At 41.9% G+C, this 26,750-nt stretch overlaps 1 protein-coding gene across 2 annotated transcripts in view; it reads left to right on the top strand.

The window, feature by feature from the left end:
* SYT3 (synaptotagmin 3) overlaps positions 1-26,750 on the top strand; it is a 315,149-nt gene that overhangs the window by 196,304 nt on the left and 92,095 nt on the right. For both annotated transcript variants that reach the window (XM_073570816.1, XM_073570817.1), the window contains one exon: positions 17,582-17,954. In XM_073570816.1, coding sequence (XP_073426917.1) covers positions 17,582-17,954 — 373 coding nt within the window. The remainder of the gene's footprint in view (positions 1-17,581; positions 17,955-26,750) is intronic.

The following is a 26,750-nucleotide window of genomic DNA, read 5'->3' as shown; positions in this document are numbered from 1 at the left end:
TAATCCATACTGGGCGTGAGAACGGCTGGCGAGCTGTTAAGCAAGCTACAGCACCTGTGGTTTGCACACGTAAGTTTTTCATTTTTTCAGGAATGACGGTTAGGCCTAATTCCGGAACTGCGGTTGACCTGCACTTACTGGGAAATCATTGTTCGCGGGTAATAATTGTAATCAGTGATCCCCATCACTAACGTTGTTCAGCGGGTTATCTGCACCTGTAAGCGACAAACGCTGGCCTTTTCAGTGTAGCGCACATGCAGCCACGGACATGTAAGGGCATGACATACCAGTTATTGGCCAATCTCATGTGCCAGAGCCTCACGTGTCCCTCTAGTAAGCCGGACTCGGACCGCGGGGCATGAAGGAGTCTCGTTCGTTAACGGAATTAAGCTTGCAATGTGTGCATCTGTTCTGTAGCTGGCATGGTTGAGGTTTCCCAGGTGGAGTCGAATTTAACCGTAGGCTCCACTCCTGGTGGTGCCCTTCTGGACATTCCTTTAAGGTTCAGCTTTGCAACCATACTGCCCACGTAAAACAAACACTTTGCCTTCATGAACGCTGTTTGGAGGGTCGTGACTCGTGGGAATAACGCCGCCCAATCAGTTAACCTGCTAGAGAGATCCTTCGTTGCTCCCAAGCATGACATCACACTCCCTAGGAAGAAGGTAATGCCACTGTGGCGACCGTACTCCTGGGGGCGACACAAGTGCACTGATGCCCAGCCACTGCTCGATGAATCTGCTGGTACATTGACCCAGACCACTACATTCCCCTCGCACGCTACACGACCTGAATCTGACCCTGATGAAACTCAGGTTACCCTTCCCATATACAGTTCCATCTTACACGGTGACAAAGAGGAAGCTGCAGATGAAAGTGCAGGTTCGGCCCACCCGCCATCAGACACACCACCGTACTATCAGGGGCCCTGTGCCAGTGCCGTCGCCAACGAGTGGGCCCCCCCTGCTTGCCCAGGATCACAGCACTTGCAAAGTTGAAATACTGTGCAGTGAGATGGAAGATGGGGACGACGAGGAGTCCAGACAAGTACAGGGATTCCCTTGCGAGGAGACTTATTTGATTGTTTTCAATGTTGGGACAGCAATTTTTGGGGAACACTATACTCTGGAGAATGATAGATGGGGCCCACCATACACTGGAACATTCCAAAGGTGGACATCAGACACTGGAGCAGCATTTACAGGGCCCATTATACACTAGAGCATTAGAAATGGGGCCCATTATGTTTGGAGCATTATTTGGGCCCATAAGACAGTGGAGCTTCATCCATGGGGACCAACATATACTGTAGCATTATGTGGAGCTCATCATATACTGTTTCAAACATTATATGGGACCAATGATTCTGTATGGAGAAATAGATGGGCCTCGTCATGAGATGTAAAAAGTGAGGTATTTTTCATTGTACTATACCGCTATTTATCTGCCGTATCGGAGCATGATGAGTTTTGGTATGTGTTAAAGGGGCGCTCTTTCGCCCAGGGCACATGAAAACCTGCAGCCAGCCCTCCCCCCCCACAACTTTAGCCAAATAACCCCCATTTTTCAGTGCGTAACTTGTATTATGAAGTTAATTAAGGTTGACAAGCTTAAGTAAGAAGAATTGATGCTTTTGGCATTCAAATGGGCACTGTAGGTGTGTTTCCTGTCCTCCTCTCACTGCCGACTTTTATTCCCCATTGACTTACATTGGGTTTCGTGTTTCGGGACGACCCCGACTTTTCCCTATAATCGGACGATCTTGCTCGACCCGACTTTTGGAAAAGTCGGGTTTCACGAAACGAAACGCGACCCTAAAAAACCAAAAGTCGCTCAACTCTAGCAAGCAGATAAGGTGGCTGCCGCAGATCCTCTCAGGTGCAACAATCTGCCCTGACTAGAGAGATACCGAGATCTGATAGTGATAGAAGCCATTCTTATAAGGAACACTAAATCTGTCGTCTTCCAGCCCATGCTGTCAGTAAAATTGTGCTACAAACAAGGAACATGAATGCTGCAGAGAATTCCTCCTGATCTTCTGATGTAGCTGACTTCATTCTGTCAGAAACATCGCACTGAACTTGCTCACTGAGCCAGTGCGCATGTCCTGAGTAAAGCGAACTGTGCTCAAAGATACCTGTGGAGCGGGCAGCAGCCGAGTACGTGCGTATTTCAGAGCCGCAGGACCTGAAGCATGTGACTGCTAGGGGCGTGGCCTAAGTTCCAGAGAGCGAGGAGCTGCAAGAGAACTCCTAGCAGGGTAACTGCGAGACAAAGTTACCAAGGGGCATAAACAGGGAGGATAGTCAGGACGTAGCCAATGAGTCATACACAGAGATAGCTGCAAGGTACAAGAGGGGTGAGCAGAGAGTAGTCAGATCACAGGCAATGAGTCATACACAGGGAGGGTAGCGCAGTACAGAATCAACAGCCAAACTCACAACAGGAAACAGAACCGGGTCAGAACCATAAAAACAAGCTATAACAACGAACAGGCACACAGAGGTCAGCACACTCTGCCAAAGGCAAAAGTATAACTGGCAGGGATTGGAGCTTCCCAGGGGTTTAAGAAGCTCTCCAAGAACCAGAAAGAGGCCACAATCATTAACCCCAGGTGTGCAGGTCAAAACCTGCACTGAGCTCCAGACATTAACCCCTGACGTGCAGCTCAAAAACCTGCACTGGAATCATGACACATTCTCTGTAATGTGTCCTCCAGGGAGAAATAAATCACTGATTCCTTTGTGTTGAAAATTGTTTGTAAAACTTTGTCTTCTTGGGGTGTAAATTACATCTCTTTGCCTAATGATGCACTGGGATCATACAGTAAATGGCACAGCGACTATTGCATCATATCACCTCGTGAACAGTCTTTGTATGTTTTACTGCACTTATCTTATTAAGAATTATTCAGCCTTACAGAGTTATATCTACAGATAAATGAGCTGAATATTGATGTCATAGAAGAGGTTTCCTCTGTCTGTAAAAGCAAAGGACAAATTAGCACCACCATATATTAAATTATTACCCATTCATTTTAATTTTGCCATGCAATACCACATATATCCTGCAGTGGCCACTGCATAACGAATGTTTCACGGCCTGGAAGTTTAAAAATGTCATTTGCTGAGACAATCATTTGATTGCCGGGCGATCATTATCTAAAAAAAGAGTAAGTAGCAGCTCAATTCATTTTCCCCTTTTCTGCTTAGTTTTGAGCTAAATTTTGTTTTTGTTTTTTTTTTAAGAGATTGTCCTATTATTTATTTATTTGACTTGCATATATAGCGCTATTAATTCCACGGCATTTTGCAGACATTATTGTCTTTTGGAATGCGGGAGGAAACCCATGGGAGCACCACATAAACTCTTTGCAGATATTGTCCTTTGTGGGATTTGAACCCAGGACTCCAGGGCTAATGTGCTAACCACTGAGCCAACATGCTACCCAATACAGACAACTTCTTACTCTGGAGGACCCAATATGACCTGTGTAATGCTTGATTTGACCTGTGGAGGCACTGTTGGAAAAATAAGCACTTGCTGACTGAGATCAGAGTATTGATTGGGGTCACATTTACGTGAAGTGATCGTCTTGTGGTCGACTTATCTGCAGAGAACCCTTCTAATACAAATGTATTGTCTAAATCGAAAGCCTGTAACTTCTTCTGAAATGTAAAGGGTTATCCATCTTTTTAAAAAAAAATTTCATGAATCAATAGTTCACATAAAAAGATAAACTTTGTAATATATATAATCAGCTAAATCTGCTCCTTTGTCCTCCAGGACTGATCTTTTACTCTTGAAACTCTGTATTCAGTTGTAAAATCTGTGTTCACTAAATACAGATTTCCCCAGCACTGACTTAAGAGGTGACAGTTGGTGTTTATAACAATCCATGGAGAGGGGAGGAGCTAGTGGAACATACAAACATTCTAATGCAAGTTCTCCTGAAATGACAGTTACAGTTTAAACTTTTTTTAAGAAGCAAATGGGAAAATCTGTATTCACTGTAGACATGCTTCCCCAGTACTGACATAGGAAGTGACAGTTAGTGCTTATAAGAGTTTATGGAGAGGGAAGGAGCTAGTGGAGCACACAGATATTCTGCTGCAAGTTCTCCTAAAATGACAGTTTAAACTTTTTTTAAGCAGCAAATGGGAAAATCTGTATTCACTGTAGACATGCTTCCCCATTACTGACATAGGAAGTGACAGTTAGTGCTTATAAGAGTTTCTGGAGAGGGGAGGAGCTAGTGGAACACACAGATATTCTGCTGCAAGTTCTCCTAAAATGACAGTTACAGTTTAATCTTTTTTGTAAGCAGCAACTGGGAGAAAAAACTTGTATTCACTGAAAACATATTACCACTGAATACAGTGAATGAAATATCAGTCCAGGATGAGAAGGAATCAGATTTCTCTCAGATATATTACAAAGTTACTGATTTTCATGTTTACTGGTGATTTATGAAAAAAAATAAAAAAATTGTGTGGTGTAAAAGTATGTGCAAAAAACAGGACCTGTCCCTTCATGATCAGCAGCGGGAATTAGTTGTAATAAATAGCAATGTCTAGAATAATGTTAAATTATTTTACTAAAATGAAATATTTCTTTAAAAAAACTTAAATGTTGTTTATGTTCATCCTGCCTCTGGTAAAATTAAATTAAAAAAATGCTGCAGTCAGTCACTGAAAACTGATTGGCTGCAGCGTTATCGTCGTGACGTCAGCGTTGCAGACAATAACAGACACTCAAGGCTGGATCTTTTTCTGGCATTATTCTCCTTAGATCAAAGCTTTGAGCCCTCTGTGGAGTTATCTTTGCAAATATGAGATGAAAAAGACATCTCCTGCCTTGTTTTTACAGAATCTCCCAGTTGCACACACAATGGAGTCCTTTCATAATGACATTTATAGTGAAATAGTAATAATACAGATAATGAATTTACAGTTGCATCGTCCCTGCTGGGAGCATTAATCTCCTGCTGAGAAGATATTATGTAAATATATTGCAATTACATAAAACTCCGGCTCCCTCTAATAATGCAAGATACAAATAAGTAAACGCCACCGGGGAGCCGAGCATCAGAAGAACTAATCCTTCCGTTACTTTTTATATGGGATAGTCACTTATATGACACATGGTTTATCCAAGATGATGTCAATCCACTATATTAATCAGATAAAAATTGGGAATTGCGTCCAAGGGGTGCCCGTTTTTTACTCTCTAACCCACATACAAAGATGCTGACTTTATGGTCGGGGTTAGACTTGCGAGAGCAATGGGAGAAACTTGCGCGAGTCTCTCGCATCAATTCCCGACACTACACTCGGGACCGGTAGTGTCGGGTATTGATGCGACTTTCTCGCATTGCTCTCGCAAGTCTGACCCCGGCCTACTACTGGTAATCTCCAGGCTGCTGCTACCCATAATAGCATTTGTAATGGAATCCAGTGCACTGTAGCAAAGCTGCAGCCAGAAAACAGAGTCAAAGAGACTGGGGTCAGGGTAGGTGGATTTTGTAAAACAGTAGATATGTGGGAGGTCAGGGCAGGCGGTGAACAAGGTGAGAAAACTAGGTCAATAATAACAGATTTAGAAAAGTGGAAGAACTTTGCACAGATCGGGAACCAAATGGACCTTATTGCTTGGGTCCAGGGCAATATGGGAGGGGGCTCATTATAAATCCCAGGGCGGGAGTTGATAAATTAGTGGTACTGGTTCTACAGGAGAAGCAGTGGTGATATAAGCAGGGCCATCACTCACAAAGAAATGATTGAGAGCAAGGCTGCCACAAACTGGGCAATTGTAGAAATCCTGTAGAAAGTTCCACCCCCTGTCTACACGTTGACTTTAACATAGAAGGAGGCTGGCTCAGCTATTCACCTGAGCAGTCAGCCAGCCCCCTTCCCACACAGCAATGATCATGTAGAAGTATTTTCTTGTGTCTGACAGTAACCGGAAAGACCCTGCCTGAAGCTAAGACCGGAGCTTCTGATAAAGTATCAATATGCTAGTTGTAAAGTGGTGCATAACGTACTAAATTCAAGGGGCAACACAAGCTGTCACTTATCCACATATTTGACGAGGATATGACCACTGGAACCTACAATGATCAATAGAATGGGGCTCTTTTACGTTAATGAATGGAGCGTCAGTGCGCATGCTCGAAAGCAGAGTGCACTTTTTAGACCCATAGGGAATGAATGGAGCTGAAGTTGGGGCACTGTTACCCCTAATAGAATGGAGAAGCAGTGCACAAGCTCATGCACGCTCATTCACTCTCTCTGGATTTGAGTGCAACGCTGGGTATCCATGGTTGAGCATACGTTCTGCCGTTCTATTCAGGGGGGGTAAAAGTGCTCCAACCACCTGTCCATTCATCACCTATGGGACTACCTGGCAGTGCGCTCTGCTTTTTCCCGCAGTCCCATAGAAAATAGATGGAGCGGTGTTCAAGCACATGCTCTTTGGTTCCATTATCACAGGGATAAAAGTTCTATATTCCGTTGATCACTGTGAATCTTAGCAGTTGATCAACTGCTATCACCTGTTTTGCAGGTAGTTGATACCTTATCTTCACTGGTCAACCCCTTTAAACTCATTTAACTAATTTTATTAGCTGTCAACCCTCTTTTAAAATTAAGTAAATTAGATTACAAGTTCTACCAATGTGAATGAATCCTCTCCTTGTAGAATATTAAGAGCATACCCATCACTAGCTAAAAAGACAGTGCTGATGATCATCGTTAATGGTCCCTCATGGCCAATCACGTGTTCTCATATTAATGGCTTGTAATTTTGTGTCATTTGAATGAGAGAAATCCTCGAAGTAGTGAATTGTGTTCTCCAAATTTCTTAAAACTCCAGATGTGGATAATTCTGTACATTGTTGTCATCAGCTGAAGCTTTCTATGGAAGCATATCCATGTTGGAGGCCAGGAGATAGAAGGGTGATGGATAGGTCAGTCGTAAATGCAAGATGCCAACAGAGTTCATGAACTAGCACTGACATTCTCATATAAGGTGGAAGAACTCAAAAAATTGACATCAGAGATCACTTTATACTTTCCCGTCCCAACGTCTTGGCTTTAAACATGAAGGCTATTTTTATATTTATGGTTTATTTGTTGTTTCTGTGAAAAGTTAAGTAGCTTTCTAAATTGTTTTCACAAAATTTTCTACCAATTTGAAGTAGCAGTGTGTCTGCAATTCTTTTATCTAGATGAGTGAGTGGAAAAAAAAAGCTACTGCTTCTGGTTCTGATGTCACTCTGTGCTTCTCCTCTCTTCTCTCAGTGTTAGCTACTTTCACACGTCAGTTTTTTACCTCAGTCACAATCCGTCGGATCGACGGATCTGTCACAGATCGTGAAAAATTGATGCGACGAAACTGTTTTTTCGCCTGATCTGACTACTGCTGACATCAGTGAGGCTGCGCGGAGTGCCTGGCTTACCTGAAGTGAACTCAATAGCATGGGAAGTTTTCTGAACTTTTTCCCATGCTGTCAGATCACCTCAGGTCAGCTGGGGACTGAGGTGAACTGACAGCGTGGGAAAAAGTTCAGAAACTTTCCAACACTAATCAGTTCATCTCCGGTCAGCCGGGGTACCTGCGCAGATATGAATTCATTCATTCTGCATTGGTTTACAGTGGGGCCGGTAGCATTAGCACCGGTCCCTGTTGTAAACTAGTTTACCCCTTGTGATGGATTGCAGCGGGGGATCTGACTGAACAGCAGAGAGGTATGTATATTGTTTTTTTTTTTATTTTATTTTTTTTACAGAACAAGGGCTTTTTTTGGATTGTCAGAATAATAAATTTTGTCAAAAACTTTATGTATTTATTTCAATATTTTTTAAATAATGTGTGTGTGTATGTGTCTTTTTTAACCCTTTACAATTCTAGGGTTAATAATGGATATTTGTCTTATTGACACCTCTCCATTATTAACCTGGCTTAATGACACCTTTCAATAGCAAGGTGATAATAACCCATTATTATTAACCCATGAGCCACTGCCAAAGGCCATGGGAACAGAGAGGCTAAGTGCCAGAAATGGTGCATCTTATAGATGCGCCTTTTTAGGGGTGGCTGGGGGCAGATTTTTTTTAGCCTGGGGGGGCCAAAAACAATGGTCCCTCTCTAGGCTATTAATATCTGCCCTCACTCACTGGCTTTCCCTCTCTGGCAGAAAAAATTGTGCGGGAGCCCACGCAATTTTTTTCCGCGATTATAGCCTTAAATTTAATCCATAGAGTTTCAAATTTTTCCTAACACAAGCTACTAAATTGATTAAACACTGACATGCATAAATCGTTTTGATATGACATGGTTTACTATATGTAAGCCATGTGTCATATCTTGTCGGCTTCGGGAATGATTTTACTGAAGCCGGCAATTGATTTAGCGGCTATTATGCTATGTAGAACTCTATGAATTATAAATATATATACTGTATATGTGTTTCAATGACATGTGTATGTGTATATATATATATATATATATATATATATAAAAAATAAGAAAACGCAGCACCAAAATAGTACTGGTGTGAACTGTTTAATAGCCTAGTGGCGTGGCGATGTTTCGGATATGGCAATCCTTTCTCAGGCTTGAGAAAGGATTGCCATATCCGAAACGTCGCCACGCCACTAGGCTATTAAACAGTTCACACCACTACTTATTTTGGTGCTGCTTTTTTTTTTTTGCTGTTATCTAAGGACATTGAGGTGTCTAGAGAAGCGTGCACTGCTCTAAGGTATTTTGTGCTGTTCCTATTTTTTACACATATATATATACAGTCATATGTTAAAGTTTGGGCACCCCTATTAATGTTAACCTATTTTCTTTATAACAATTTTGGTTTTTGCAACAGCTATTTCAGTTTCATATATCTAATAACTGATGGACTCAGTTATATTTCTGGATTCAAATGAGGTTTATTGTACTAACAGAAAATGTGCAATCTGCATTTTAACAAAATTTGACCGGTGCAAAAGTATGGGCACCTCAACATAAAAGTGACATTAATATTTTGTAGATCCTCCTTTTGCAAAAATAACAGCCTCTAGTCGCTTCCTGTAGCTATTAATGAGTTCTTGGATCCTGGATGAAGGTATTTGTGACCATTCCTGTTTACAAAACAATTCCTGTTCAGTTAAGTTTGATGGTCGCCGAGCATGGACAGCCCGCTTCAAATCATCCCACAGATATTCAATGATATTCAGGTCTGGGGACTGGGATGGCCATTCCAGAACATTGTAATTGTTCCTCTGCATGAATGCCTGAGTAGATTTGGAGCGGTGTTTTGGATCATTGTCTTGCTGAAATATCCATCCCCTGCGTAACTTCAACTTTGTCACTGATTCTTGCACATTATTGTCAAGAATCTGCTGATACTGAGTTGAATCCATGCGACCCTCAACTTTAGCAAGATTCCTGGTGCCGGCATTAGCCACACAGCCCCAAAGCATGATGGAACCTCCACCAAATTTTACTGTGGGTAGCAAGAGTTTTTCTTGGAATGCTGTGTTTTTTAGCTTCCATGCATAACGCATTTTTGTATGACCAAACAACTCAATCTTTGTTTCATCAGTCCTCAGGACCTTCTTCCAAAATGTAACTGGCTTGTCCAAATGTGCTTTTGCATACCTCAGGCGACTCTGTTTGTGGCGTGCTTGCAGAAACGGCTTCTTTCGCATCACTCTCCCATACAGCTTCTCCTTGTGCAAAGTGCGCTGTATTGTTGACCGATGCACAGTGACACCATCTGCAGCAAGATGATGCTGCAGGTCTTTGGAGGTGGTCTGTGGATTGTCCTTGACTGTTCTCACCATTCTTCTCTGCCTTTCTGATATTTTTCTTGGCCTGCCACTTCTGGGCTTAACAAGAACTGTACCTGTATTCTTCCATTTCCTTACTATGTTCCTCACAGTGGAAACTGAGAGGTTAAATCTCTGAGACAACTTTTTGTATCCTTCCCCTGAAAAGCTATGTTGAATAATCTTTGTTTTCAGATCATTTGAGAGTTGTTTTGAGGAGCCCATGATGCCACTCTTCATAGGAGAATCAAATAGGAGAACTACTTGCAAGTGGCCACCTTAAATACCTTTTCTCATGATTTGATACACCTGGCTATGAAGTTCAAAGCCCAATGAGGTTACAAAACCAATTTAGTGCTTCAGGAAGTCAGTAAAAAGTAGTTAGGAGTGTTCAAATCAAGAAAATGATAAGGGTGCCCATACTTTTGCACCGGTCAAATTTTGTTTAAATGCAGATTGCACATTTTCTGTTAGTACAATAAACCTCATTGGAATCCAGAAATATAACTGAGTCCATCAGTTATTAGATATATGAAACTGAAATAGCTGTTGCAAAAACCAAAATTATTATAAAGAAAAAAGGTTATCATTAATAGGGGTGCCCAAACTTTAACATATGACTGTATATATGTATTCTATGGGTATATATCTATTCTTTCTTTGGTGTTTTAACCTGTCATGAGCATGCTCAGTGGAAAAAAAAACCCGGATCCATCGCTGGCATCCGTCATTTGACGGATGACGACGGATCCTGCACCCATAGGCTTTCATTCCAGCAAACGACGGACAGCGATGGATCTGTCACTGTCCGATTTTTTGACAGACGCAAAAAACGTTGCTTTGTGCATCATGTCTGGCCGCTGAACAAAAATTTTTCGACGGATCCAGCGAACGACAGACGAAATTGAGGCCATCTATCACAATCTGTCGCTTATACAAGTCTATGAGAAAAAAATAGGGGAGAAAGAATCTAAGGGAGCGGCTGCATGTCTTGTGGCTGTTCACAGGCAATACCTGCATGTGTTGTGGCTGTCGAGCAGCCGTGGGGACTCAAACATATTTTTCGAACATGCCGAAGACACTCAGATAGCACACGAGCATGCTTCGGTAACAAGTTATCATAGCACGCTCGCTCATCACTAGTTTTTGTTGGCTCAGCTATTTTTAGGGGTTCCAAAGTCAACAATCTAATATATAAAGCTCAGGTGTGTGTATGTATGTGTGTATGTCCGGGGTTGGCATCCGCACCTTCGCAGCTACAGTCACAAAATTTGGCACAGTCACACGTCTGGACCCCGAGAGCGTCCTAGGCTATGTTGTGAGGCGAAATTTTAACCCCGCGCATTCCAATTCACCAAACAATTTTGCCCCTATCTATATAATGGGGAAAAAGGGTGTGTGTATCAAGCCCCACCCCTCATTATGATGTCATAATGGTTGCCATGGCGACGCTGATGTCATCATAGGTTGCAAGCCCCACTGCTCGTTATGATGTGATGTCAAAATGGTTGACTATGGGATGGAGGATATGTATGATGGGTATATGGGCACGGGACAATGGGATGGAGGATGTGTGATGGGTATATGGAGGATATGTATGATGGGTATATGGGCACGGGACTATGGGATGGCGGATATGTATGATGGGTATATGGGCACGGGACTATGGGATGGAGGATATGTATGATGGGTATATGGGCACGGGACTATGGGATGGAGGATGTGTATGATGGGTATATGGGCATGGGACTATGAGATGAAGGATCTGTGATGGGTATATGGGCACTCAACTATGAGATGGCGTTTATGTATGATGGGTATATGGGCAGGGGACTATGGGATGAAGGATAATTATAATTTGCTATAACTAACCACAGTTAGTTACTATGCCCGGGCAGCGCCGGGTTCTTCAGCTAGTTGTCAATAAAGTGTTAACCATGCAGCCTTTGGAGAAATACATGGAAAACCAACAGAAGTCAAAGTGGAATGATGTTTCCTAGTGCATTTGGTGGTGGTCTACCAACAGAAAGTCCTAGCAAAATGCATTGGCTTGTCTCAGGTTGTCTTCAGGAGCACCCTGCTCCCCAGCCTCTAGGCTCCCTGTTTGCTGGGGGGCTAGTATGCTGATGATTGACAGTTTGAGATGACTGCATGGCTGAGCCCCTGGCCCGATATATGCACTCTAATACTACTAGCAAAATTCGCTTTTCCTCTGCTTGATCAGTGTTACTAAAGTTGGCTGGAGATCAGTAATCTAGCCGTGCTTACAAGCTGTATAGCAAAGAGCATGCATGTGCACACTCTTTGCCTAGGAAACCTCTTTCAGAGGTGGCGAGTAAATTTGGCAATGAACTATACGCAATAGAACTAAAAAACCCTTCATTCTTGAAAATAAAGGGAACGTTGCTTGTTTGAAATTTTGCCCATTTAATAAGATGAGATTTAGCATACAGTATATATCCAGATAAACATTTGTCATGTTATCAATCCAACTGAGAACCTAAGTGATTCAGTTCCCAGAATCCCTACGTACCATTTGAATCCCTAATAGTGCGCTTCCATTATCCTTTTCAGCATAGTACTTAGTATTCTCCAGTTCACTGAAGAAGTGGAGGAATGCACTAAAACAGGTATCTTCCCCACAGGAGACCAGAGACAGTAAAGAATCGACAATAAAACTATAACTCACAGATATATCATATAACGGTGCAAAATCTGCAGGTAGTAAAATCTCCATGTGCAGCTGTAAAGGTGCCAACTGCGGCAAGGAGAAAATATTTCTTTTTGATTTATTCTTTCATTATTTCGCTCCATGTAGCATTCTTAAGAGTGGATTCCCTAGAGATTCCTGACTGTCAAAGAGGGTCAATCATGTTAGGGTTGAATCAAACATGGTAGGAAAAAATATTTTTCAGGGTGCAAGATTTCTGCAGTTGCAGACGTCAATCTGAGGCTACCAATTTCCGCATGTTATGCTGCATTTACACATCCATATGTCACAGTCCAGTTGTAGGTCTACCCACCTGCATCTATACGGCTGTGGAGTTTGTGTATCACAGTCCATACTTGGTGTTACACACCTCTCCCGGGTTCCGGCTCTGCTCCCCTCACCCTGGTTTGCTAAACTTTCGTTTGTCTCAACATCTGACTTTACAAATGGCCCTGCATGCTCTCATGTGATCTTCTGCCTGGGCCTATATAAGGCCTACCAAGAAACACATTTGTGTCTTTGTATTAAGACTTCAGATCACTGTGTGCCTTCAGCCTCCAGAATCCCTGCTACCTGTCTGCAGTCTCCAGGACAGTATCTCTGCTTCTTGTCTATGGGCTCCAGGACCTCTACTACTGGTCTGTAATCTCCAGACTTTTGTTACCTGTCTGTAGCCTCCAGAACATCTGCTACTTCTCTGTGGGCTCCAGACTTCTGCTACCTCCCTGCAGCCTCCAGAATCTCTTCTACCTAACTGTGGTCTCCAGGATGTATGCTACCTGTCTGTGGTCTCCAGGACCTCTGCTACTTGTCTGCAGTAACCAGACTTCTACTATCTGCCTGCAGCTTTCAGAACCTCTTCTATCTGTCTGTAGTCTCCAGGACGTCTGCTACCTGTCTGCGGTCTCCAGGACCTCTGTTACCTATCTTCATTGTCCAGAACCTCTGCTCTTCCCAGTTTCCTGTCTGTCTACACTCTTCATTATTTCTGCTATCTGTTTCCTACGTGCTTCAACTGCCTGCTGCACAGACGCCCATGGTCTGTGTGCCCACTAGGACATTTGAATTTGAGGATCCACCTCACCAAGTGAACCTAACCCTCAGACTCTGACACACCGACATGTTAATAGGCTTACCCTTTTCTAAAATTACGATGGAAATCAGTAATTTCAATATTACAAATAAACCGGAGATCAACGGAAGAGCTTTTAGAAGCTGCACAGTTTTTGGTTCTGAGACATAGTACTTTAGGTAATTGCTTTTAGCTACCGCTTGTGAATTCTCTAGAGACGCAGAAACAATCATCTTGCACAGAGTTCTGTTCCTTGTGCATATTAGGGTGATGATTCTTTATGTTACTGATGAACCCTTGTGAGCATCCCCTGGGCTATGCTTCCAATGCATTGTTACTCATGCCGCCTCTTGTGTGTACAGTCTGTTCTTAATCAATAGGTTATCACTTACAGAAAACACTTCTTCTGATCCTTACATTGATTGCTTAACCATAAGTGGTGGAGTTCTACATTGATATGGAAGCTACGTCCTCATGAAGCAATCACTCAATGGGAAACAATTAGATGAGACTCTACGTTCTTTAGGATTTATGTCCTATGTGTGATGTCACCAGACAGCCAGGTACACAAAATGTACAATAAATGATGGTTTTTGCCACTGCACTTGGGGACACTTTCAAAGTTTTCCCAATTTTTCGGACTGACTGACCTTCATTTCTTAAAGTTATGATGGCCACTCGTTTTTCTTTACTTTAGCTGCTTTTTTCTTGCCATAATACAAATTCTAACAGTATTCAGTAGGACTATCAGCTGTGTATCCACCAGACTTCTGCACAACACAACTGATGGTCCCAACCCCATTTATAAGGCAAGAAATCCCACTTATTAAACCTGACAGGGCACACCTGTGAAGTGAAAAACATTTCCGGTGACTACTTCTTGAAGCTCATCAAGAGAATGCCAAGAGTGTGCAAAGCAGTAATCAAAGCAAAAGGTGACTACTTTGAAGAACCTAGAATATAAGACATACAGTATTTTCAGTTGTTTCACACTTTTTTGTTAATTATATAATTCCACATGTGTTAATTCATAGTTTTGATGCCTTCAGAGTGAATCTACAATTTTCATAGTCATGAAAATAAAGAAAACTCTTTGAATGAGAAGGTGTGCCCAAACTTTTTTTCTGCACTGTATATATACCCCTTTAAATTAGAGGTGGACATTGTGCTTAAAGGAGTTGTTTATAGGGATGAGCACATTTTCAGAAATTTGCTCAATTTGGCCAGCAGATTCGATTTTGTCCAAATAATATCAGTCTGAAATGAAAGTGTTGATCTTGTCATGAAAAAAGCATTTATTGAATGGTTCCATACCCCAAAGCTTAAGAATGAAATGACATTATACTCAACTGGGCCCTCTACTGTTCTTTCAATGCCTCTGCTACAGCTTCACAGTACTTTTTTCGTTGGTTCTTCCAACATTTTATTTCGGCACTGAGGTCAGTGATTGACTACATCAATGACGTGTGTTGCCCCCACATAATCATTTCAGGCCAACAACCGGGAGCACCAGAAGATCTGAAGACTGGTGTAAAGACAGGTGAATATAATTTTATTATTTTAAATTCTTCACACCTCTCAAAACAAGACAGGAAAATAATGGCTGGCTAGCTGGCATTTTGCTGGATTCATGGAAATTGAATCCAAAACATTTTTTGGATTCAAATTTGGTTGTTACACATCAGAGTTTAAGTACTGAACTTGGCAGTTGCAAAATCTGTCATAATCCAACCTAGATCATGACAAAAGTTAAGGGAATTAAATTGACAGTTGCACATCACAGTTGAAGGACAGAACTTTGCAGTTATGTATAACAGTTGAAGGACATAACTTGGCGGTTACACATCATAATTGAGACCGAATTTGGTGACTACACGTCTAAGTTGAGGGACAGAACTTGGTGGTTACACATCCTAGTTGAAGGACAGGACTTTGCAGTTACAAGTAAGAGTTAAGGGTCAATAATTTGGTATTACAAATCATAGTTTAGAGACAGAACTTGGTGGTTACATATCATAGTTGATGGACAGAACTTGGTGGTTACACATCAAAGTTGAGGTACAGAACTTGGCGATTACTTATCATAGTGGAGTGACAAAACTTGGTGGTTACACATCAAAGTTGAGGGACATAACTTGGCAGTTACACAACAGAGTCAAGGGACAGTACTTGGTGGTAACCACCTGACAAAGGAACATAGTCTCAGGACAGATTACAGTTAGTGATGAGCAAGTATACTCATTGCTCCGGTTTTCCCGAGCATGCTCAGGTGTCCTCCCAGTATTTGGGCGTGCTCAGAGATTGTTTGTGTAGATGCAGCTGCATGATTTGCGGCTGCTAGACAGCCTGAATACATGTGGGGATTCCCTAACAAACAGGTAATCCCCACATGTATTCAAGCTGTCAAGCAGCCGCAAATCATGCAGCTGCGTCAACACAAACTAAATCTCCGAGCACGCCAAAATACTCGGAGGACACCCAAGCATGCTTGGAAAACCTGAACAACGAGTATACTCACTCATCACTAATCAGAATGTAATTCATAATAGGCCGTTAAGGGGTTTGAAATGTCACTCTCTTAAATCATGGCTTCAAGACTTGAACTTACCAGTTCAACCTCCTTCATTGGGTGTTAGGTTCATTATCTATAGTTCGCAGGTCCAACTCTAACCACAAACTCTCCTCACTACTAATAACTCATGGCAGGTGTTCCTTAATTAACTTCATCTTTTCTCAATGTAATCACAAGCTGCACATACCATTGTCTGGTCACATGAACACTAGGTGGACTCAGCTGCACCTTTATATAACTTGGTCTACCAAAAATGGACTTTTGTGGCTGAATGTTCCAACCTAAACTCATTATACAACGAACCATTGTGTGATAGAAATTCTGGGAAGAACTCCAGTTGTCAGAAGGATATTCCAAGATCAATCAACAGGTTGTCATCATGACTGATGATAAAAACGGAGTATTATTAAAAACTTATTTAGGTGGTGTACTAATGATACCACAGTTAGTAATCATAAAGTATATTAAAAGGAGGAAAACACATGAACCTTTGGTAAATTTTAAACGCACAGTACTTGCAATAAAGTGGAGTTAATTATTATGTTTTCAATCAGTTATGTTTCTTTTTGTGATCTCTGTTGGGTTAATACTGATAAGGTCATGAGCTCCTGGTAAGAAGACAGGATTTCATATTCCATTTGCATAAAGACAATAATTTCCTGCCAGGAGATTCAGCACTTTGTCTGAAGAATGACATTTAAATGAAAAGTAATGATAGATTTCTATGAGCTTCATAAATGTTAATATTGACTCAGGATGAGAAGAATTTACATTTTCATTTTTCTTTTGTAGAGCGAATTGTTTTATTTATATAGCAATTTTGCTTTCAGAGGAGGAACTCTATCTTGAAGAAAGATGCAAGATGATAATAAGGAGTGTGGGTTGTCTTCAGTGTCAGAATGGAGGGCTTCCGAGACAACTAGATAAGGATATGTGACAAACCTATGACAGATGGAGTCTGATTGATATAACCCTCACTGATTCTAAAAATGGGGTCTCATTACCCACATGTAAATGTAGTAATAGTGCACATGCATGACCACAACTCTATATACTGTCTATGGAAGAGGGGGTCACATATGCACACCACTACTCCATTCTGTTATGGGGCTCAGGTGAATCCAGAAATTCTGCACTTTTATGGTTCTGCCCCCATAATGAAACACCATTGTATATACAGCACATGATATTTGGCTCTTTCATTGTACTTTGTGGTCAGATTTATGTGTTATGTTAACATTCAGTAATAGGAGGTGAATACATCTGTCACTAGATTACGTATTGTGAATGGGCCACATGGTTGGCTTTGTCGAAATAAGTCATTGTAACCTTGACCAGCATAATTGTGATTGAGTCCATTGTTCATATTCCTACTAACTCCCGTTAACCTTTTCTTACAGATGTCTCTGTCAGTCTCTTATCGGTCATTGTCACCTTCTGTGGAATAGTTCTCCTTGGAGTCTTGCTCTTTGTCTCTTGGAAGTTATGTTGGATTCCATGGAGGGACAAAGGTTCAACTCAGAAGAAGGATCATGGACACCATGGCCACCTCCACCATTCTCACTATGGGGACTTATTGGTGGAACGTGTGGAGCTTGGACAGGAGATGCCAGAACGTTCTTATTTAGACATGGACTCTTACCCAGAAGCCAACATTAAAATAAGTCAGACATCTCCTGACATACCAGTTGACAGCCAAGGTGTTTCCAAGGAATCTCAGATGCCTTATGCACAGTCACACCAGCAAGTGGCTAATATTGCTCCGACAACAAGGTAAGAATCCTACATTTTACCAGTTGATTTGCTCCTCAGGCATTTCACGTAGTTTGTAGGTTGTTTTATTACAGTATGCACCTACATGCTCACACAGAAGCCTTATGAATGGCCATTGTTCGGAGACACAGTGTTACACTATTGAGACATTGGCTCTATTTTGTCTGCTATTTTGTGCCTCTAGGGTAGAACATTGTCATAACATGGAATGCATGCCACAATTTTTGGAATCTGCAACACAAACTTCTGCGTGCTGCCATATCAAGTCAGTCCCTACTCCTCCAGATCCATCCATACACTTGCACGCTTAGGATAGCTAAGCGTGCATGTATTCTCTTTAGGAAGGTAGGGCTATGCCGTCACCAGAGATCTCAGATGGAAGTTTATCTCCCTTAAAAACGTAAGGATTAAGCATGATAAACTTCTGCATGCTCGCCCATTATCCTCCTCCTTCCAAATATGGACATTAAGTACCTTTGGAACACAACAAAAAACAAGCGATAAGCAGGATCTTTTTTCATTTTTCTAATTAAGCCTCCCTCAGGCATCATTTTTTCTTAGTGCTGGACGTGCATCCATTTTAACCAGAAGCATGATTCCTGTTTTTCACGTATGTAAAAAAATAAATTCCAGGCTTCTCCAACACAATAGAAAGTGAAAAATGGATTTCAGTTGGTTGATATATGGATGGTATCTGCATGCTGCCCATTTTGTTCCCGGACCCATTGATTTCAAAAGGTGATTTTGATTTGCAAATTTTTTTTAATTGATTTTTGCAAACTAATCGGACAATAAAAACCCGTGGCAAAATTAAGATGCCCATGGACAATGAGGGGGTACATGTTTTATCCCGAACAAACACAAATGGAACAAACAAGTGCTGCGCCAATTCTTTGGAATGCACTTCCCAGGTCAATACGATTAGTCCCCAATCCCTACAATTTTAAGCGTGCCCTGAAAACTCATTTATTCAGACTGGCCTACCGCCTCAACACATTAACCTAACCTATCCCTGTGTGGCAGAGCCAAAAGTTTTACCATAACCAGGTTCCCCGCATCATGTTCCCACATGCTTTATGCATCTACTTTATTAGCCCTCTGTGTCTGTACTGTTACACACTTTATGGCTGGTCCGAATAATGAAGGCAACTGTTACCACCCACCTTTTGTGTCTACCTTTTTTCCTCATAGATTGTAGGCTTGCGAGCAGGGCCTTCATTCCTCTTGGTATCTGTTATGATCTATGTGATTATTATGTTATGCTGTAATATCTATCGTCTGTACAAGTTCCCTCTGAAATGTAAAGTGCTGTAGAATATGTTGGCGCTGTAGAAATAAAATTTATTATTATTATTAACAAGTCAAATACAAATGTCTGAATTAGGCCTTAAGGCCCACCATACACATTAGACTGTCGTTGGCTGAATCCTCTGTTATTTGTGGGCTTGGCTGACAGTCTAATGTAAGAAAAAGGAAGAAGTGAAGGACCATATAAGCCCAGATTATAAAAATGTGTCAAACACATTTTATTATGTGGATTCATTATGTGCACTCCAAAGCCGCAGAGTATGAGTTCATACATAATTTCCACATACATCTATTTTTCCCTTGTTCCTCATGACAGTCCAATGTGTATGGAGTTTTCCCGACTCTTATACAACAGATGACATAAGGACTACTGATTCATTAGATCTGTCACGACTCTGTTCTCAGATGTCCCAGGACCAGGGGCTCCTTTCTTGTTCCTAATGCTAGGGATGCCCTAGCTTGCCCTATTACCCAGATTATTTCTGATGGTGAAGACACTGGGGCAACGTACCTTGCCTTAGCTCCTGAGTCCGCCCTCTGTCTGTACCCTTCCCCCACCCAGGGAAGAGGGGAGTAGTAGTGCACCGTAATACACCTGCTAGACTAACAAGGTAATATGAACAGGCATAATGGAAAATACCAATCATACAAATATACTCACACAAACAACACAGGTAAACACCGGGGAGTGGAGGATGGGGTAAAACCAAAGTAAGAGAAGGAGGGAATTAATATTCCACCAAAACCTAGCAACAGTCTCAGATAAATCCACAAAATGTTTTCTCAAATAACAGCAAACTACCATGTCCTAAACCATGCAGCATGAAGCTACAGTACTCTGGCAATTAGTGTTTTCCAGAGCCCAGAATATATAGGAGGGGGGAGTGGCTAACAGTAAACATCTGAGGACCTTAATGCAGGAAAGCTTCAAAAAGCTCTCAACTGAGCAGATTAACCCCTGCACTGCTAGAAGAAAGCTACATTGTTTAATATGAAGGTGAAATGCTTCTAAACAGTGCCAGAGTAGGAGGAATCAGACGCTGTAGCTTTCTGGCTGATAAACCCATGACAAATTCTTGGTGAGATAACCTACAGCCAAAGAAATCTGGCAGTGGCTCTCTTGTAGAGAGCACAGCAGCGAGCTCCCCTCTGTATCATGGAGTCAAGAAAGATAACTGCCTTCTAAACGATCGGATGAATTTATTCGGCTGAGAGCTATATTTTGTGTATTTTAAGCCCCCATACACATTAGACTAAAATCAGCCTCATTTGCCAATATTGATGGGTTCAGCTGGCACTTTTATGTATATGGGGGTGTTGGGGAGATGTCGATCAGGCATGTCCAATTTTGCTTTGTTACACACCTGTCTTGGGTATCCCAGGCTCAACTTCCTTCTCCTAGTTCAGCTGTGCTCCATGTCAGGTTTTGCAGGTTGCCTGCTGTCGCTTAGGCCTCTTTCACACTTCAGTTTTTTGCATCAGTCAAAATCCGCCAAAAGGACGGATGCTGGATCCGTTTTAGAACTGATGACAACGGATGCCACCCATCCGTTTTTTTGACGGATCCGGAAAAGGAGAGAGAGAGAGAGAGAGAGAGAGCATTTTTTTTTTTTTTGTCTGGCACGGAGAAAAAATTTCGGGTTAAATAAGTGTCTGGAGGATCCGCCACAAAAAAATACGTTACAAGCTCCGTTTTGAAATCTTTGAGGATGGTGACGGACAGCTACTTTTGGCGGATCCTCAAAAAAAACGGATGCAACGGACAGCAATCCGTCACAATCTGCCATTAATGAAAGTCAATGGAGAAAAAAAACGGATCCTCAAAAGAAAATTGAGGATCCGTTTTTTTCAAAACCTGGCGGATTGTGACTGATTGCAAAAAACTGAAGTGTGAAAGAGGCCTTAGTGATATAATTTACATGTTCTTATTTAAGGCTCATTAGCACACTCAGCTGTGTCTTTGGATTGTAATTCAAGACTCTAGTTTGGTGAACTCCACCTCTTGTGCACACTGTGTGTAACCTGCTGCTTTCTATGCTGACTTCACTTCTTCCTATCTTCTGCTCCCAAGATTCTTACATTTGCCACATCCTCGCTCAAGACGTGCCATTTTGCCAGCTGCACCAACATCAGTAAACCCACCCAGACCTGGGGCTTAGTGGTTCCGCTTCACAACAGCAAATATGTCTGTTGACAGCATTCTTGAAGAGAGCAAATTAGCACTCAGCTGGACGAATGCTCTTGTTTATGGGAGACACAATGGAGACGGCTTACAGCCATCTAATGTTCATCGTTCCGCCAACAGCTATATATTGTGTATGTAGCCCTTTAGTCTTGTTTAAAGCCCTGATAACATTATCGCAAATCAAGTTGCTCTGCAGTTGACATTTCCAACAAAACCGACCACAGCATTGACTAGCACACCATCCAACCAACCAGATTGATGGCTCATCATTGGTTCCTCTGGTCATTGATATACAGATTTTCCAGTTGGAGCAAGATAATCAAGCAATTTCTATGCTTTTGTTGGCTGTAATTATATATTCTAATGTTTCTATTTATGTGCTAACCTTCTTCTACCCCTCTCCTATAATATCTGGTAATACTTACGCCTCATCTCCCAGTAGAATTCGTCTCCACACATGAGCTTGTTTTCTTTGTAAGGTTTTGGCTGGTCTCTCGCTTTGGCACGGTTTTTAGTTTACCGCATACATATAAAATTAAATATACAGCATTTTTATTACTAGACCTCTGGGAGACTTTGGAAAGTCTTTCTTAATTTGAAGAGTTTCATTGACTTCTCTTGCATAAAACGATAGATGTAATTCCACGACTGGATAATTATCTGTCCACTGGCTACTTCTTATTAATTCTCATTAGCCTTATACATCTTCCGAAAATAGTGTTAACTTTTGTTGCACAGTGTGTCTTCATAAAATATTCACCCCTCCAAACGAAGCGTACATATCATATAATTATACAAATAAGCGTACTGATCCAGATACACCGGCAATGTGATTATTACCGGGATGTAACGTGCTAATAGTCTTTCACTATTCAGCTGGTGCATTTTATCCTTGTGATGTTTTTTTGTTACAACTTTATTATTCGATCGTGTTAGTGAAGACTTTGTTTGGACCATTTCTGATTTTTAGAATAAAACATCTCGGATACTGGAAACATGGTATAGAAATTAATTTAATGTTGAATTTTGGCTCTAATGTCCAATAAAAGTTGAAAAAGGAATATTCATAAATAATTTGAAACTATAATTACTATATAAATGAAAGACAGTGGTTTTATTAAATAGATTTCTGGCAAACCTCTTTTAAACCCTCACAGGATCTATGATAAATGCATGATTACTGGGATCTGATTGCTGAGGCCCCCACAGATCCTGAGCACAGAGGTCCAAAAAGTGTTATGTGTAAATGGAGTGGTGTGACCAGCACTTCTGTAGGCAGTCAATGAAGAAGTGGTCAGATGCTGAGGCCTCCATAGATCCTGAGCACAGAAGTCCCAAAGTGTAATGTGTAATGGAGTGGGTGTGAGCATGTACGACCATCACTTCTGTAGGCAGTCAGTGAAGAAGTGGTCAGATGCTGGGGACCTCTGTGCTCAGGATCTCTGGGGGCCTGGGGGCTTAAGAGGTCCTGAAGTGTATTGTGTAAATGGGGTGGTTGTGAGCATGAACGACCAGCACTTCTGTAGACAGTCAATGAAGAAGTGGACAGATGCTGTGGCCCCCACAGATCCTGAGCAGAGGTCCCAAGAGGTTCTATAGTGTAATGTGTAAATGGAGTGGCGCCATCAGCACTTCTGTATACAATCAATGAAGAAGTGGTCAGATATGCTCCCATTAGCTTTATACACGTAGGGCCCTCCTCAAGACCGATGGGTGTCCCATCAGTCAGATCCACCAAGACCATACATTTATCATCATAATTTATGTTGTTGAACAATCTGTGCCCCATGTGTCCTTCTCGTGACCAGAACCTATGTTTATCTTGGTGGAGTAAATGACAAGTTGAGATCTTGAAATCAAAGTTGGTCCTAATCCAGTGCCACATTGGTAGTCATTAGCCGCTGGACCGATGCACTGGAGATCTACTACCTGAGCCTCTTTTGATTTGCTGGCCACTGCAACATAATTTTGTTGCGACTAAACGCACCCATCACATCATGGTGGCTTACTAATTAGAAGAGATGCCAGGAGTGTTCTTGCAGGGCTTTGGTCCGGCGAACATGGAATGGCGACCTGGCTGTTGGACCTGGGTCCTGAAAATCATTTTGCTCAACTCTCCTTGAAACTTACAAAGAATTGCTTTAGAAAATATTTAGGAAAATTCTGTGTCATATAAAAAAGATTTTATTGGCAGAAAATGTAATACCCCTTTAATTAGCGGAGCAGGATTTAGACATCATAAGAAGCGGGGCACCGTAGATGTAATTTGCATTGAAACTAAACAATTGGATTGAAATGTGCCCCTAGAGTAATTGAAGGGTTTATATATGCAAATCTCTGATATCATACACAATTAGTTTCATGTCAGTCAAGTGAACACATACAAATAGGAATCCACGCGGGGTTCACTGAGCTACAGAAAAAGCCTTACGTGCCGATACAGATCCCTATGTTTCATGTACTTAGGAATGACATTGGAAGATGAAGGTTGTTTCTTAGACACATTACTGTAGACATACAGGAATGTGCAACAGTTTTAGGCAGGTGTGGAAAAAATAGTAAAAATGTATTTACAAATAGAAGTAGTAATAGTTTTTTTTATCCATTATATAAAGTGAATGAACAAAAGTCAAATCTAAATCAAATCAATATTTGGTGAGATCGCACTTTGCCTTCATCAGTTCTTCTCTATACACGTGCACAAAGTTTTTCAAGTAGCTCAAAAGGGAGATGAGATTGTTCCAAATATCCTGGAAAACCAACCACTAGAGATAAGCCGAACGAATAGAATGAAATCTAATTTGAGTAATGGTAAATCTCCCCAAAAAGCGTTTTTATACATTGCAGAAGATTGCACCAGCCACAGAAGATTGACATAACCTCAGTTACCACCACAAGGTCTTCCCAAGAATGCCTTGTAGCTATCACATGACATGGTACAGAGCAATCATCAAGGTGGGATTATCGTAGCCTGTGTGTATAAAAGCCGAGGCAGGGAGTGCAGCAGCCATTTTAGGGTAATTTAGAAAAGTGAGAGGACGCTCAGCTCAGCCATTTAAGTAGGAAAGCCCTAAAGCATTGGATAAAAACTACAAGCAAATTATTTTGAATAGCTGCAAAGCAGAAGATGAGTGTATTACTTTACAATTAATACAGAAATTAATTGATAGGAGGAGAAAGAGATAGAAGAGTTGCCAGCAGCAGTGGCAGATTTTTTGTGATTGATCAATGATATGGTGGAGCTGGCATCTTTCCTGCTGATTTTAAATTACAACTTTATATTTTTCTCTTTGTTCTTAATGCACTAAAAAGCATCAGCAAGACAGCACAATATTTTTATAGCAAAAAAAATGTCTGAAATCAAAATAAGATGGTGTGCTTGCTTGTCACAAGCTGCCTTCTTTTACAGACAAATATTTTACATTTTGAGTCCAGAGTAGCTGCTGTCATGTTTTTGTACCAAGAACTTTGTTTTTGCGCATTGTTGAGTCACTTGGCCTTGTTTCCATAATGATGATCTGGCTTTTTTTTTACCCCAAATCTTCCACAAAGACCATTTCTGGTAGACTCCTCATAGTAGATCGGTGCAGCTGGCCTTTCTGGTTGCTGTTAGTTATGAGCTGATAGCACTGCTGGACATCTTCCAGTTTGGAATGGAATTAAAGGGAATCTGTCACCCCATTTTTTGAGTATCAGCTGCAAGCACCGCCAACAGGGGCTTATCTACAGCATTCTGTAATGCTGTAGATAAGACCTCGATGTAACCTGAAAGATAAGAAAAATGAGTTAGATTATACTCACCCAGGGGCGGTCCGGTTTGGGTCCGATGGGTGTCGCGGTCGGGTCCAGCGCCTCCCATCTTCTATCGGTGAGTCCTCTTCTTTGATGCCTGTTGTGGCTCCTGTGCAGGCAGACTGCTCTGCCCTGTTGAGGGCAGAGCAGAGTCCTGCAGTGTGCAGGTGCCGGGAGAGGTCCGGCACCTGCGCTGTTATGAATGAGTCACCGTAGGAGGCAAAAGCAGAAATACAAGCTAAGTCCAGAAAACCAGAGAAGTTGGCAACTATCAGATTGCAGACCCCTGAACCTATCAACACAACTAGCAGTAGCCGTGGGGGGTTCCTACGATGCCCCAGACCCCTCGATCACAGCCGGAGAAATACATAGGCCTAAAGAAAGAAAGGGGAAATCTAAACTGCCCCAGAGCAGACCCCAAAGCAATAGGCAGCCCCCAACATATAATGACGGTGAAGCAAGATGAAAATACTAACACAGACAGAAAGATAGACTGAGCAAAGACGGGGCCCCAAAACTACCTAGATAGGAAAGGACAGGAAGGCTGCTGTCTGCAATCTGCCAAAACCCTATCAAAGACATAAGCCAACCAGCTGATATGAAAAAGGCCCTGAAGCAGCTAGGCTTCAAAAACTGAATCAGCACTCAGGTATTTTCAGAAGACAGAGCTAAATGAATTCAGCACACCCCAGCAGGGAATGGCAGAAATCCAGAAAAACAAAGCAAAAACAAAGTCAAAGCACAAAAGCAAAAGGCCGAGCAGCAAACTTAGCTGTGGAGGAGCAGGAATTCAGACTGGTCTCCAAGGATCCCACAGAGAAATCACCCGCAGGGCAGAAGGGCGTCGGCAGCCTTATATCCAGTCTGTAACTCCACTCAGCCAGTCCTCATCATCAGCCTCAGGCTCACTACCTTTCTTAACCAGAAGAGGGAGTTCCTCGGACCTCAGTAATGAAGGGGAAAATGAACTCACAACACTGCGCACTGCAGTATTCCGCTCTGCCCTCAATAGTGCAGAGCAGTGCACCTGCGCAGGAGCCACGACAGGCAGCAAAAAAGAGGACATCACCGTAAGAAGATGGGAAGCGCCGGACCGCAACACTCATCGGACCAAGGCCGGACCGCCCCCCAGTGAGTATAATATAACTAATTTTGAAACATATCAACAGTAAAAGAAACAGCTGTATAGGTGGCTTAAAACTGGGTAAAGGACACATAAACCTGCAACAAAGGTAAAGTTGTCAAGACAGTTTTTGTCACAGGACATACACCATGGCGAAACTGAGTTCGGTAAAAGACACAAGGTAGTTATACTGTAGGTCTCTCTCAATGTTGAAGACTTTCGAAACAGTGGTCGGTCAAGGAGACTTACAGCAGCATCTGACAAACACATCATGCTTAAAGGGACTCTGTCACCCCATTTTTCGAATATCAGCTGCCGGCACCGCCATCAGGGGCTTATCTACAGCCTTCTGTAATGCTGTAGATATGCCCCCGATGTAACCTGAAAG

The sequence above is a fragment of the Dendrobates tinctorius genome, unplaced genomic scaffold (genome assembly GCF_039654945.1).
Source record: "Dendrobates tinctorius isolate UK_male_01 unplaced genomic scaffold, ASM3965494v1 ptg000028l, whole genome shotgun sequence".
Lineage (NCBI taxonomy): Eukaryota > Metazoa > Chordata > Amphibia > Anura > Dendrobatidae > Dendrobates > Dendrobates tinctorius.
Note: the sequence above shows the minus strand (reverse complement) of the source record. Positions and strands in the feature narration are given on the sequence as shown.